At 45.6% G+C, this 14,290-nt stretch overlaps 1 protein-coding gene across 1 annotated transcript in view; it reads right to left on the reverse strand.

Annotated features, from left to right (window-relative positions):
- Positions 1–14,290, reverse strand: part of CPED1 (cadherin like and PC-esterase domain containing 1) — a 225,480-nt gene that overhangs the window by 164,077 nt on the left and 47,113 nt on the right. The window contains exons 4-5 of the mRNA XM_045001870.1: positions 10,941–11,047; positions 7,266–7,341 (exon numbers count right to left, since the gene is read on the reverse strand). Coding sequence (XP_044857805.1) covers positions 7,266–7,341; positions 10,941–11,047 — 183 coding nt within the window. The remainder of the gene's footprint in view (positions 1–7,265; positions 7,342–10,940; positions 11,048–14,290) is intronic.

Consider the following 14,290-nt stretch of genomic DNA (forward strand, 5'->3'; position numbering starts at 1 on the left):
TCTTTTCGCTTCCTTGCTCTTTGGCGTTGACCCCTGAAACCCCTGATGCTCCCACTGGTTGGCCACATCCACTACCAGGGAGTCCGGGGTGGGTGGGTGTACAGGTGTTCGTGCCCCTTCGGTGCCTGTGGAGCCGGACCTGAAGCCGCTGCCGGTGCCGCTGCCCTGCTAGGGGGTGCTGTGCTTGAAAATGGCACACCCCTGCCCGACGACGGTGCCGGTGGAGGAGGCAGCTGTGCCGGGGCCACCGAGGTCGAGGACACCAATGCCGATCTCGATCGCGGGCCGAACGCCTGGCCTACCAACTGGTGGTAGGCCCAGGGAGTCCAAAACGGCCACTGCGCTGGCAGCTGCCACTGTTGCTGCCACTGCGGGTAATGGTGGTGGCTCGCCCCCGACTCCGATCTCCTGCTCTGCGACTGGCTGGAGCGGTAGGAGTCAGTCTCTGAGTCTGAGGTCTCTGAGTACGAGGACCTGGGGGGAGCGACACCCAATGCCGATGGAGAGCGGTGCGGAGGTGGCGGCGGGCCTCTCGCTTGGTCCGGTGCCGTCCTCATGGCGCAGTGCGGGGAGGGAGGCGACAGCATGGCCGGTTTGCCCCTAGACTGCACTGGGGGACAGACCACCGTGGGCAACTCCCTGCGGTGTGGAGAGACCGGCACCGAGAGTCCCATCAGACCTGAGGCCGCCTCGAATGCCTCCGGGGTTGAAGGGGGGCATAGGTCTCCGCTGAGGTCCAGAGTATTAGGCTGGTCTGGACTCAACCGCCCTCTCTGCAGTGCGGGAGTCGACGGAACCGCCGAGGGCTGTAGCCCAGCCTGTCCGCTCGTGGTCGCGGACGGCGTCGGCCTCGCATCCTGATGGGGTGACCTATCCCTCACTGGCTTCCTCCTCTTGGCAGGCACTGGCGAAGGTGAGCAGTGCCGCACTGAGGCCGACTTCCTTAGACCCGACTCCGTCCGGTGCCAGGTCTTTGACGACTTGGGCTGGGCCCTAAGTCCTGATGCCGGTGCCGGTGCGCTCCGCACCGAAGACGACGTGCTGGGCACCGCCTCGGCCGGCTCCGGGTCCAAGGGTGGCTGTAGGGCCGCCTCCATCAGGAGGACTCTAAGTCTTTGAGCCCTGTCCTTAAGAGTTCACGGGCGGAAGCCTCTACAGATAGAGCACCGGTCCTTTTGGTGGCTCTCTCCGAGGCACCTTAAACATGCAGAGTGCGGGTCACTCTTGGGCATGAATTTCCCGCAATCCTTGCAAAGCTTGAACCCGGGGGACCCGGGCATGCCCCAGAGGGCAACGAAAACTCTGGGGGGGAACCCCCCAACAACTAGAACTATATACAGAGAACTATTCGCTAACTATAATACAACTTTATACACTAAATGGTAAGGATGGGACACTGCCAACTTGCTATCGCAAGAGAAGTTCCAGCTAGCTGTCACCGGTGGTAAGAAGGAACTGAGGGGGTGGAGGGCCGGCTCCAGACCCCAGCGCACCAAGCGTGTGCTTGAGGCGTCGTGCCGCAGGAGGGCGGCAGGCGGCTCCGGTGGACCTCCCGCAGGCGTGGCTGCGGAGGGTCCGTTGGTCCCGCGGCTTTGATGGAGCATCCGCAGGCGTGCCTGCGGGAGGTCCACCGGAGCCGCGGGACCAGCGGACCCTCCGCAGGCACGTCTGCAGGAGGTCCACCGGAGCCGCGGGACCGGTGACCGCCAGAGCGCCCCCTGCAGCATGCCACCCTGCTTGGGGCAGCGCAATTCCTAGAGCTGCCCCGGGGTCGGCGGGCCCCTTTATAGGGCGCCACGGTGGTGCCACTTCAGGGGGCGCCCGGGCCGACCCTACAAACGCTGCTAGGGAAAATCTTCTGGCTGGCGTGCATGCGGTGCGCGCACACCTACTTTGAATGGACATGAACAACCACTTGAAGAAGAATGAGTCTTTACATTCAAACTTCTCCTTTTTCCTGTAACACACTTATAACTACAATGAAAAAGAGAGATTGATTGGCTTGATATTTTCCAAAACAACTTCCTCTTAGGTTAGGATTATGTGAGCCATGCTGCATACCAAAACCAATGTTTACAGACCAGTTATTAAACTCTGGAAAAAATGACTTATAATGAAAAAGTTGGCACAACATTAAAAGCCACATGCATAATGATATCCTAATAACCCAGTAGATGACAGTATGGTACATAAGCAAAGACCAAGTAGTTAAACTAATTTCTCTTTTAAACTTTTTTTTCTTTCAAAACACATCACATTTATTTATTATTACTACAGATTTGCCTCAATGCTCCAGCTGAGATCAGTGCTAGGCACTGTACAGATACACACTAAGAGATAATTCCCGCCCCAGAGAGTTTGTAATCTAAATAAGATAAAAATAGATACATAAATAGATCAGGTTTAGCATTCCTGAGTTTCAAAAGAGCGTCATAGCACACAGCCCACAGCCACAACATTGTGATGCCTACTTGTATGGAGACATTTTTAAAGGCACATTGGCAAACAAAAGCAAATCTATTTTTGAAAATGTACGCTCCCGTCACTAACATTTTAGATTATTAAAATGGAAAGAATGTTTAATCTATAATTTAAAGCTCCCAAGGATGGATTTGCGGCAGAACTTTGGATCCAGGCCCAGTAATTAGAGGGGACCTAACACACACACAGTCAGAGCAGCTGGTAGTGAGTCAGAGCAGAGCAGCAATAAGCAGCATGCCTCTCAGACAATTGCTGCTAGCCAACCACCTGCTTCTACAAAACCACAACTGTGGCCCTAGGGATAACAGGAGAAGATGAGGAATGCCACCTTGCCCCCCACGTCAGGTGGCAACATGCCTCAAGTCAAAGGGAAAGGAGGGGAAAGCAACGGCTAGCACTCCACAATTAATTTTTGCTAGCCACCTGCCTGCTACAGCAATGGGATTGGAGGAGAAGCTAGCATTAGAGGATAGCGGAGGGCTTTCATGATTTCAGTGTGCCCCACTCCATCCCTTGGTCATGTCACTATGTCACATTTTGGCCACTGAGTTATCAAAGGGCCAGGGGAAGGCCGACAGGCTGTGGCAGCTAGGTGGTGTTTAGAGAACATGCCACATGAGTGAATGAGTACCCTGAGCATGCTGCCAGCTGCCCCGAGAGAGGGGAAGCAAGTGTACAGTATCTTGCAGCCACTCCAGCAGGGGCCCAGCACACAGCACCATAATCAGGGAGGTAAGCAAGCCTTCATGCGGCAAAGGTACCGCTTAAACACAATTGCTGGCCTGGCTGAGAAAAGATGGGAACAGCACAGGCTGGACCCTGGGGAAAGAATGTGAAGTGTGTTTGCAGAGGCCTGGGCTGGACTGCTTAGGCAAGAGGAATGTCAGGAAGTCTGTCTCATTGCTGCCAACAATCCCAATATTTTCCCAGGGAAAACTCTCTAAGACAGAAGGTTGTGTGTGCATTATGGGTCTCCCCAGGCCTCACCGTCAGGGTGGGGCATGGGGTTTCTCTCTGTCTCTCTGAGTCTTCTTCTTCTCTATCTGTCTAGCTTTTTGTAGGGAGAGGGAGTTCCATGGCACCCAACCCAGTTCTAACCATACAGCAGCTTCTATGGGGCACTGGGCCCAAGAATCCTAAATACCCTCCCCAGTCATCCTCAAATCTGAAGCTAGATACAGACAGGAGTAGCCTCTTGGATGGCCCTTAGAGGCACCTATCTCAGAGAGCCCTGTGGCTGCCTACCAGATCCAGCAACAGCAGAACCATGGAGCTGAGGGGGGAGTGTTAGGGCCTCCTCCTGAACCTCCAACAGACCATGCAGCAGCTATGTACGGACAACTGTGTGGCTCCAGCCCATCACATCCACATGGAGCAGGAGGCAGGCAGGAGCAGCAGGTTGAAAAGCTCCCTCCCCAGAGACTCCTACAACCAGCCGCCACCATCTAAAGGAGCAGAAGGGTCCATCCTTCCCAGCCCAAGCCTCCTGATATTAACCAACATCTTCCACACTGGACTTTAAAATCCACTGACAATCTTATGCATAATCCCCTCCCACACTGCTCTACCCACCCAGCATCCAGCAACTCTCCTCCTCTCTCACCTTGCTCCATCCCAACCCTTCCCTCTCATTCTAGCTGTATCCTACCCACCCTCTATTATGACATCCTCCTACACTCCTGTGACATCATCATCATCATCATCATCATCACCCTACCTCTTCCCTGTCACCCCTGTCTCTCCCTCCACAGCCTCCCTTCTCCCACCCCATACAGAACTCCCCAGTAGCCCTCCCCTGACAGTCGTCCATACACAAAGAACAAATGTGTTTTCAGTCTGGTTACACTATTTTACAGTGAAGGGGAAAAACAAAGGAACAAGAATGACAGAGTCTTGTCCTGTTAACAAGACATTTGAACTAACTCAAAGAGAGTGTGTCCTTGCAGGCACTCTTAAAGCAACAGCAAACAACCCTCCTTGTACACCTCTGGTCTAGTAACAGCTATAACTAAAATACATCATTTTAAAAAGGAAATAAGCATTATGAAGTTAGCATAACCTCTCAACAGAAACACAATCTTACAGCTGTGAACCCATCCTCTCAGCCTCATTGACTGTCACCCCGTACCTTGTCTCATCTGCTCTTTTAGTAGAATGTAAGCTCTTCTGGGTAGCAACCATGCATTTTACTTGTTCTCTTACATAGCTAACACCCTTTAAATGCTGAATACATGGTAAATACAAGCTGACTGGCCAAAAGGAATGGGTGAGTTCCCCCACAGGCAGAGATGACAGGAGCAGCAGGCCAACTCTGACTTTAAAAAAAAAAAAAAAAGTCCCATGTGCTACTGCATGGGGAGAGCCTGGCTATTGACCAAAACTGTCCCTCCCTGTGATAATTTCAAAATCTAGGCGCCTACTCAGCCAAATCCAGACTATTGGCAATTCTGCTGTCTGGGCTGGGAGGAAAAGGCTGTCAGGAAATGCTAACAAGGAAAGGAAGGAGGAAAGAGCTAGCTGGCTGGAATAGCAGGGAAGGATCTGAAATCGTGGTGGATCAACCCCCTCTCTTTTCATCATTTATGGTGCTGGTTTATTTTATGCCTGTCGCTTCTCTTGGACAGTGAATCCACACAGGTTGGTCTCACTTTCTGGTTCTCATGCAGCAGGACAATGCTATTCTGTTTGGTTTCTCAATCCTCGGGAACATTTAGATTAAAAACAGTCAGCCATTTATAACAAATCTTAAAGACATGTATTTTTGTATTCATTTTGGAAAATATCTTTGTTTACAAAACTGAAATTAGAGGCCTATACTACCTGACCGTGTCTTTATAAACTGCCAAAATCATCATCAGACACTGAGACTGTCTCTAATGCAACTGCAAGTGTGACTGCAGCTTGGGTAAGCATAGCTGCATTAGCTTGAAAGTAGCTAGCCTGGTCAAAAATAGCAGGCAAGACGTGGTGGCACAAGCTTCAGCACAGGCTGTACAAGCCCTCCTGGGACCCTGGGTATGTACCCACATTGCCAGCCCACAGTGAAGCTCATGCCATCATGTCTTCACTGCTATTTTTAGCTATGCCAGTGAGGCTAAAACTAGTGTGGGTACGTCTACCTGATCTGCAGTCACACCTGCATTGTAGACACAGTCTATGTGAGTAAGGGCCAGAGTCCTGAGAAATGCTGAGCACCCACACCTCCCAGTGTCTTCAGTGGGACTTCAGCATCATTGGGTTTGTTTAGTTTGGAAAAGAGACGACTGAGAGGGGACATAGCAGTTTTCAGGTATCTAAAAGGGTGTCATCAGGAGGAGGGAGAAAACTTGTTCACCTTAGCCTCTAATGATAGAACAAGAAGCAATGGGCTTAAACTGCAGCAAGGGAGATTTAGGTTGGACATTAGGAAAAAGTTCCTAACTGTCAGGGTGGTTAAACACTAGAATAAATTGCCTAGGGAGGTTGTGGAATCCCCATCTCTGGAGATATTTAAGAGTAGGTTAGATAAATGTCTATCAGGGATGGTCTAGACAGTATTTGGTCCTGCCATGAGGGCAGGGAATTGGACTCGATGACCTCTCGAGGTCCCTTCCAGTCCTAGAGTCTATGAATCTATGAATCTCTCAAGACCAGGCCCTTTATCTAGTGAAGTAATGATGATACAAAGATGGAAAGGAATCAATCAGATGTTTAAAAATACCCCTTACCTACAAGAGAAGCAGAGCATTGGCCAGTCTCATACACCAGGTGTGTGTGATGAGATGACTATTACAACAATTTATGGACACCAATTAAAGAGTATGACTTGGAGGGGAAATCTCTCTGTGTGGTGAGTGCCTCTTATGTTTGTGGTTTTGTGGAAGCAAAATAATAAAACTATTTTAATTGGCCATTGCCCAAACAGCATAACAGAGCTGACCAAAATGTTTCAAAACCAGACTGTTACAAAATGAATTCAATTTCTGAAATCCTTGGAACTTTGACAAATCTACTCTGATTTGTCTAAAATCTGTATTACATCATACTATCCTCTAACGCACATCCCAGAGCAAAGGGCCCACACTAGGGACAGTGAGTCACTTAAGACATAGTTATGCACTCAGCATGGGGCCAGTGTGATCTCAGTTATATGGTGTAAATCCAGAATAGTGCCAGAGACTCTGGATATTCACTGGTGTAAACGAGATCAGAATTTGCCTCCATAGGGTTTAACTAGGGATTAACATAGAGCATCCGGCTTTGTGCAGGGCCCCTGCTCTGGGCTGAATTTCACCCATAGTAAATTAGGATTCTCTGGCAGCTGGCCCGTAACCTTTTAATTTTTCTGGCTGATGAACTTAATGTACAAAGACTTTTTTATCAGTAAACTCTGTCGGGCTGGAAACCAAGCTCCAACTCCTCCTCCTCCTTCATGCCACAACATTTTTATAAAACTGGATAAACATATTTAATTGAATCAAGAACTGTGAAGGGTAAACACCAATGCACAGAATAACACAATATAGCCTGACAAATAGGACGTTTGTATTCTAAAAAAACGTTACTTTTTCCAGGCTGCTAAATGATACAGTAGCTTTAGTTAAAAAGATCCTTTATTACTAAAATTTACTTTCAAGAGATGTCTGAAATGGATTATTGCTCATATTCTGTCTTGTTTTTAAAAGTTGTTGAAAAAAGAATATACAAGTCTGAAACCTCCAACACACACACAGTATCAGCCTCACTACTAAGCAGGTCAATGGATCTTCAACATTTATGCAACCTGAAACAAAATTGAGGATTACCTGGGAATGCTCTAATTATCTGGCATAATCCTTCTTTTCTGCAAAGCAAGTGCTGAATCTCTGGGAGTGTATTTACCTGAAAATAATACAGAGACGTTCTAGTGAGTTCACCAGTAGATGCACTGTCTTTCACAAGCCCTGCATGTTTTCTCATATAATTTGTCAGGGACACCTCACATGTGAAACTCCTACTGATGTCAATATTGATTTATGACCCTTTGCTGCTCCCTGTGAGCTGGAAAATAGAACTCTGAGGTGGGAGCTCCTCCTCCACAATCACCACAAGGCAGTTTCAGACTGTTTTTCCTCCTCCTGGATGCTGTGATTCTGTCACCCCCGCAGTTTCTGCCTCCAAAGCTTCTTGCTCCTCTACATGTCTATCAATCACCCTCATTCATATCACAGAAAGAGCACATAGAGGAATGATGATCCAATGTTTAGGGTGTTAGCCTGGGATATGGAAGACCTATGCTAAGTTCCTGCTCTGCCACAGACTTCCTTTATGACCCAGGGCAATCACTTAGTTTCTCTATGCCTCAGTTTCCCATCTAGCTCACAGGCATGTAGTGAGGATGAATACATTAAAGATATTGAGGTACTCCGATACTAAGGTAATGGGATACTTATAAATACCTACAATGTTCAGATGGATTCATAGGCTGTGTCAGCAGTCATGTATTTACTAAGGCACCTAATGGAGAAATAAGGCTGGAAATTAGAAAGAGGTTTCTAACCATTCAGAGGAGTGAGATTCTTCCAACAGGAGTAGTGGGAGCAAGCAACCTAGCTAGTTTTAAGAGAGCTTGGTAAATTTATTAACAGGATTATACAACGAGGTTGCCTGAGATATCAGGAGACTGGACTTGATCACCCAAAAGGTCCCTTCCACTCCTATGTCCCTAAATATCTTTGAAAGCAAACGTATCACAATTTCAAAGGCATTAGGTTCTTTTGTCTCCAGTGACCTGACACCCAAGAGATAATTCCAGTGCTCTGATTGCTAAGTGTTCTGTTATGTAGGCTTATGGCCCTGAGAATTAGTAGTAAAATATCATACAAAAGCCTACTCCGTGGGGTAATCCTTCCATCGCTAAACAACAGTTGGCAAATGGCATCCTTATGCTAAGCCCGGCTCGCAGAGGAACATAACCATATTGATGGTAATGGATTCCAGTGTGATTTTATATGGATAATGATTTATCAGTAACACTGCTATTTTTTTCCCCATCCTAAATTACCTTGTTGCAGGTTTGTCCATAATGTGTCCTGACATAGCTAATATTCAGTATTGCTACTACCAGCAAGATATTGGCTTTCAATAAAACCAATTATAGCTCAAATGAATGATAGTGGGTGCCACTCTGGTGACACTCAATTAAGTGTCAATGCAATTTTGATAGAGAAATGCTGCCCTGGGCTAAAGACAGCTGACTGTTGCTGGCACTTGGTTTCTTCTCTAGGTGTGCTGAAAATCACTATACTCCAAGAGCATTTGCTAGCAGCAGAATAGAAGCTCAGTGCTTTTGAAAACCAGGCTGGTACATTAATTCCCTAAATATCAATTTAGCAACCTAACTGTGGCACTCGGTTTTGAAAATCTTGGCCAAACTGGTTATATAACCATGTGCATAATTCCCATTAATAGGAATATATGTATACAAGCCAGTCCTGAGTTAGCTCTGCTGTCCTGGGCCATGGGAGGGGGCTCTTTTCCCACAAGGTCTTCAGAATAAATCAGGATGGCTGTTTCCATCATCTTCAACTGCCAGGGAGTCACCTGGTAGGCTTGCTGAAACCCCATTAGGCAAGAGCAGGACAAAACCTACCATGCAGAGGTAGCTGGTACATCTCTCAACCCCTATGTGAGGTTCATTCTGAGCACCTTTTCCTGCCCCACTGTTTTAGGCTGGGGCTGCACGAGCAATAGGCCTCCCATGGTCATTATTTTCTTTCCTTTTGATTTGATCATATTTTTAATATTTGGCAAATTTAGGTGCTTTCTGTACATATTTATTGTAAATCTAAATAAACAAACATTGAGTGCTAAACTGGTTCTCTGTGCTGTATAGATATAAAGGAAGATACTGTCCCCACTTAAAGGAATTTACAATCAAAGGGCTTCAGCCCAGATTTTTAAAGGTATTTAGGCACCTAAGGAAGCAGACGGGCACCTAAGGGATTTTTAAAAGCACCTAGGTGCTTAACTCTCATGGCAAAACCCTACAAAGCAAAAGTTGCTGGGAGTTAGGCACCTCAGTGTTTTTGAAAATTGCATTAGGCACTTATCTGCATCTCTAGGCATATAAATACTTTTTAAAATCTGGCCCCTGGTCCTAAGAGTTGCCCCACTCCTAGATGTACAGTTACACATGTGCATAAGACTTTGCAGGATCAAAATCCCAATCAGACAGTAAATACAAATTATTGGTACATATGTACTGGTATAACATGCCAGATGAAGAACTGTTCTTGAATCAGTGAGGGTATTTATAGATTCCAAGGCCAGAAGGGACCAATATGATCATCTAGTCAGTCCTCCAGTATAACACAGACCCTAGAAGCATCCCAAAATAATTTATAAAGCACACATTTTAGAAAAAAAATCCAGTCTTGATTTTGTCATCACTAATGAGCTTTGTGGAAGAAATCCACCCCTCCAGAAGTCCCTTCTTGTGCACCCTTATTTTTCAGAGTGCAATTTTGTGCCTGCAATTATTATTTGTGCAAAATTTTTGAAATTGTGAGTCAAATTAGGCCTGCATTTTTGTTCCCACAATTTTGCAGGTGCAAATAACTGCGCAATTTAAGTCACTTAGATGTTTGCACCTGCAAGTCAGATATTTAATCAGGTACCTTGATGACTAAGTAACCTAACTTGTGCCTGAAATATTCAAAATTCAGGTGGAAAAAGTGAGGACCAATTATAGACATCCTTAGAAGACTAGCTAATACTGGCACTAATTCTGCAATTGACTGTATGTGTGCAAGACTGCTGTGCCCATGCAGGTTCAAAAGGACTCCAGTTCAGACTCCACATGGGCACAGCAGTCCATCCACACACTGCCAGTTGCAGGCCCAGGAGAGATGCTTGAACTATGTTTGTAAAATGACAATTATATATAAACACCGTATATATAATACGGAGCCAATCCAGCCCTTGCATAAGTGGCACAACTCCTGCTTACATTTGCCTGAACAGGTCCCCCGTCATTCTGAAACTCTGAATGTATTTTCTACCTGTTTTCTGCATTCCTAAAGCCTCTTCTCTCAAAGAGACATTTGTTACAATTTGCTTTTACTTCTGTATTTCTTGTGATGCATGACAATTGAATTTTGAGTGTGGCATAGAGTCCAGAAGCTCAGATTGGAAAGAGCAAAACATGACATCCAGCTGTAACAATTTTCAATTTCTTTGAACATCAGCATATTAAACTACACACAAATTGAAAGCATTAAGACATTGCTCTTGATCTCTGGATAGGATATCTACAAGAATGCAAATATGATATACGATAAACGTCCCTGAGTGGGCAGTGAACTTGGAAACACAGCTCTGCTTTACAGTTTAATGAACCACGTTTTTAGACCATAAATAGATAATTGAACACTATTTTTGTTAGTGGGTGCTGAAAATGTGAGGTATTCCAAACAAAAGATGGCATGTCGATACTTTACCTTCTGGAATAATTCTAACTGATGGAAGTCATCTATTGGAAAGCAGTCTGTATCGTCGGTTTTACTGGAAGATAAGCAAATCAGAAGATCCCAAGAGCTTAATTTGCCTATGAAAAGGAACAGAAACATATTGAGAAAAAATATTAAGCAATTCCAGCATCAAAAGAAAAATATACAGAGCCAAATCACGAGGACTAGCAGACTTGTCAGAGTATTAAATATACTACTAAGTGCGGAAGTATGGGTGAGGTGCTTTGCTTTTCAATCCAGCACCACAATTTTGTTTTGCTTCATTAGTTCCAGGATTTGGGACAAATTCAGAGCTGATGCATTAGGAGGGGTATGAAAAACTTCTCACAGCCTTCCCCTGGTGCGTGGACCTAAGATGGTGTAATTTATACATTAAGGATGTGGAAGGTGTTAAATTAAAGTTGAGTAGCCCCCTTCCTGCTTTAATTTGCTCTTTTTCCACATCCATCTTCCCAGCATGTATAATTTTATGCCAGATGTCATTGTTACACATAATCTTCCAAGTTCCTTTTCTTTGAGCGTTAGCTAGTTTTAAGTGTGGCAAATAATGCTTCTATTGTTGTTGATTTGGCTGTAAGGTTCTGTGCAAAGGAAGCTGTTGGAAGCAGCAAGACGGTTTGCTCTGTTAGACTCAGTTCTTGGTACACAGCTGCATCCTGGAAACTGGGCATTAGATCGCCAGCATACCGTTTGTCACCATCTTTGTTTCAGGACTGCTGCATAAAATCAAGCAAGTTATACTTGGAATATATCTAGACTCTGAGTTACTGATTTCCTTCCCCACTGGGAAGCTGACCCAGAAGACCCCAGATTTTTGCCACCACTCAGCAGGGTAGCAACACTTGTGTCAGAGATGGGACATTGATTTTGGAAGAAGATAGAACAGTAAGTTACACCAACTTACACTCCCTTACACAATGGAAGAGTGGGTACAAGTAAGTCTAAAGCTGTCTAAGGGCAGTTCTACACTACCGCTTAAATCGATCTAACTTACGTCGCTCAGGGGTGTGAAAAAGACAACCCACTGAGCGACACAAGTTACAGCGACTTAAGCGCTATCCACACTGGCACTACATTCTCCTGCCTACATAGCTTCCACCTCTCACGGAGGTAGAGTAATTAAGCTGATGGGAGAGTGCTCTTCCATTGGCATAAACCATTGGTGCAGCTGCACTGATGTAGCGCTTCTACTGTAGATCTGCCCTAAGCTAAAGTTGTCTAATTTATACCACCTTATGCATCATCTCTGCATCTGGCCCTTTGAGTTGGATATGCAGCACAAATTTTGGCATGTTTTCTCACACAGATATTCTGAGCAATTTAGACTGGCCCAGTCTCTTTAAAACAACCAGATTAGCCAAGCCCTGCTGAATGCACAGGAGCAGAGAATCAGTAAATGGGTAAGCACCTGAGGCACAGGAAGCCAGACAGAACCAAGAATCTCAGAAGGGGCAGTCAGAAGGGAAATCAGAAGGTGGAAAATAAAACCAGAGTTGGCTTAATCTAATGCCATTTGGGGCTAAACTCTTGGTGACTATTGTGGTGCAGGTTCATTTTTGTTCCTACCTTCACAGTTGGAAACATTAAATATATTTTATTTCATGCCGTCTGTAGGACCCTTTACTTGTATAAGTCAACCCAAAGGCTTGGTCCCTGTGACAGCCTATTGTGATACAGCATGGCCAGAGGGCAGCAGGAGAGTGTTAGCAGGGAGCCTTATTCCCTGCAAGGGGTGGAAGGTTTGCTATAGATTAACTAGAGCACCTGAAGCCAATTAGAGCACCTGAAACCAATTAGAGTACCAGCAGTGAGTCACATGATATAAACCCCTGCTTCAGGTCAGACAGTGTGGGTTGTTGGAGCAGGAAGGTTTGGTTGGAGCAGAGAACAGTTTGAAGAGAAAGCAGAGGAAAGTTTGGAGGAGTGCTGCGGTGGGCTAAGAAGTCCAAGACCCTAGGTAAGGGGCACCGGGCTTGTGCAGAGGGAGGGCAGGAAGCCCCCACAAGCTGAAGGGTAGGAGAGGGAAGTAGCCCAGGGGAAGGAACTGCCAGTTCAAGTGGTTCACCACTATCCTCAGGGCCCCTGTGCTGGGACCTGGAGTAGAGGGCGGGCCCAGGTCCCTCCCTCTCCACTCCCCTCCTCAAAGACACTAGTGGGGCAATTAATATTCTGATTCAGGGGCAAGAAATGGTGCCCTGAACCCCCCCCACCCAAAGAAGAGAAAGCGCGAGACCCATCATAATAGTGCCAGCCATTTGCCACACTATATAACAATGTTTTGCAGCCTTTCCTCCCCAAAATGTAATTAATTATTTCCCACTATGATCCCACCACCAAACACAAGGCTGGTTGAAGGATTTGCGAGAGGGTTAGCGAGATGGCGCAAATTTAATATCAAATGAGTGTGTAGAATGTGCATCCATGATTGTAAAGCAAATTAGCTCCTTTTATTTTTAGTGACTGGGCTACAAAGCTTAAGAGCTCCTGTTTTATTTACGTTGCATCCATTATTGGAGAATAATACTATTTCTACATCAGGAAAACAAATAATGCATTACAGGTAAGTAAAATTTGGGTGTGAGACTTGAGTAGGTGCCCCTTTATGAAACAAAAAAAATAAGTAGCTACGCCAGGGACGTATATAACTAACAAACAAACTCACACTCAGAGAACAAAAAAACTTATTAAGAAATACTTCGTTTTAGAGAAAAGATTTATAGCATTAATAACTAATGTGATCTTCACCAGTCATAATTACCAGATAAGCACAGTGTTAAGTCTCTGACTAGTAAACACATTTTAATGAATCATTATAACTGAATATAAAACACTGTCTAGATGTGTTCGAACTAAGGGATGGAGTAGGAATTACCAGATCTCTGATGTAATTCATCTCCCCTTCTCTGGATATTGCTACATCTCCCGGCCAGGGTTGAGTTTGATCCCTGCCTCAAAAAGATACTATAGTGCAAAATGTTTGCTTTTAGCACACATCAGACTGATCGAGAGGTATTTACAAACAAAACAAAAAAAAGACTCAGATGAGGATATCTCCAGCCATACTCATTTCTAACCCCAGGAACAGAGTTCTTGACATTTAGGGACAAATCTTCAGGCTCAGCTGGGCTTCTGCTTTGTATGCCTGCCATTATTTATGTTTGCAATTAGGATAACTAGACATCTAAGCATGCATTACTTCAAAGCAGCACAATCAGAACTGAAACAGGACCTACCTAAAGGAGTACACTGTACTCCCCAAAAGGGGTGTCTATTTAGTACTGTATCTTGGCTTCAGACCAAAAGGTGATGATGACATTCAC

Source organism: Mauremys mutica, chromosome 1, assembly GCF_020497125.1.
Source record: "Mauremys mutica isolate MM-2020 ecotype Southern chromosome 1, ASM2049712v1, whole genome shotgun sequence".
Taxonomy (NCBI): Eukaryota; Metazoa; Chordata; order Testudines; family Geoemydidae; genus Mauremys; species Mauremys mutica.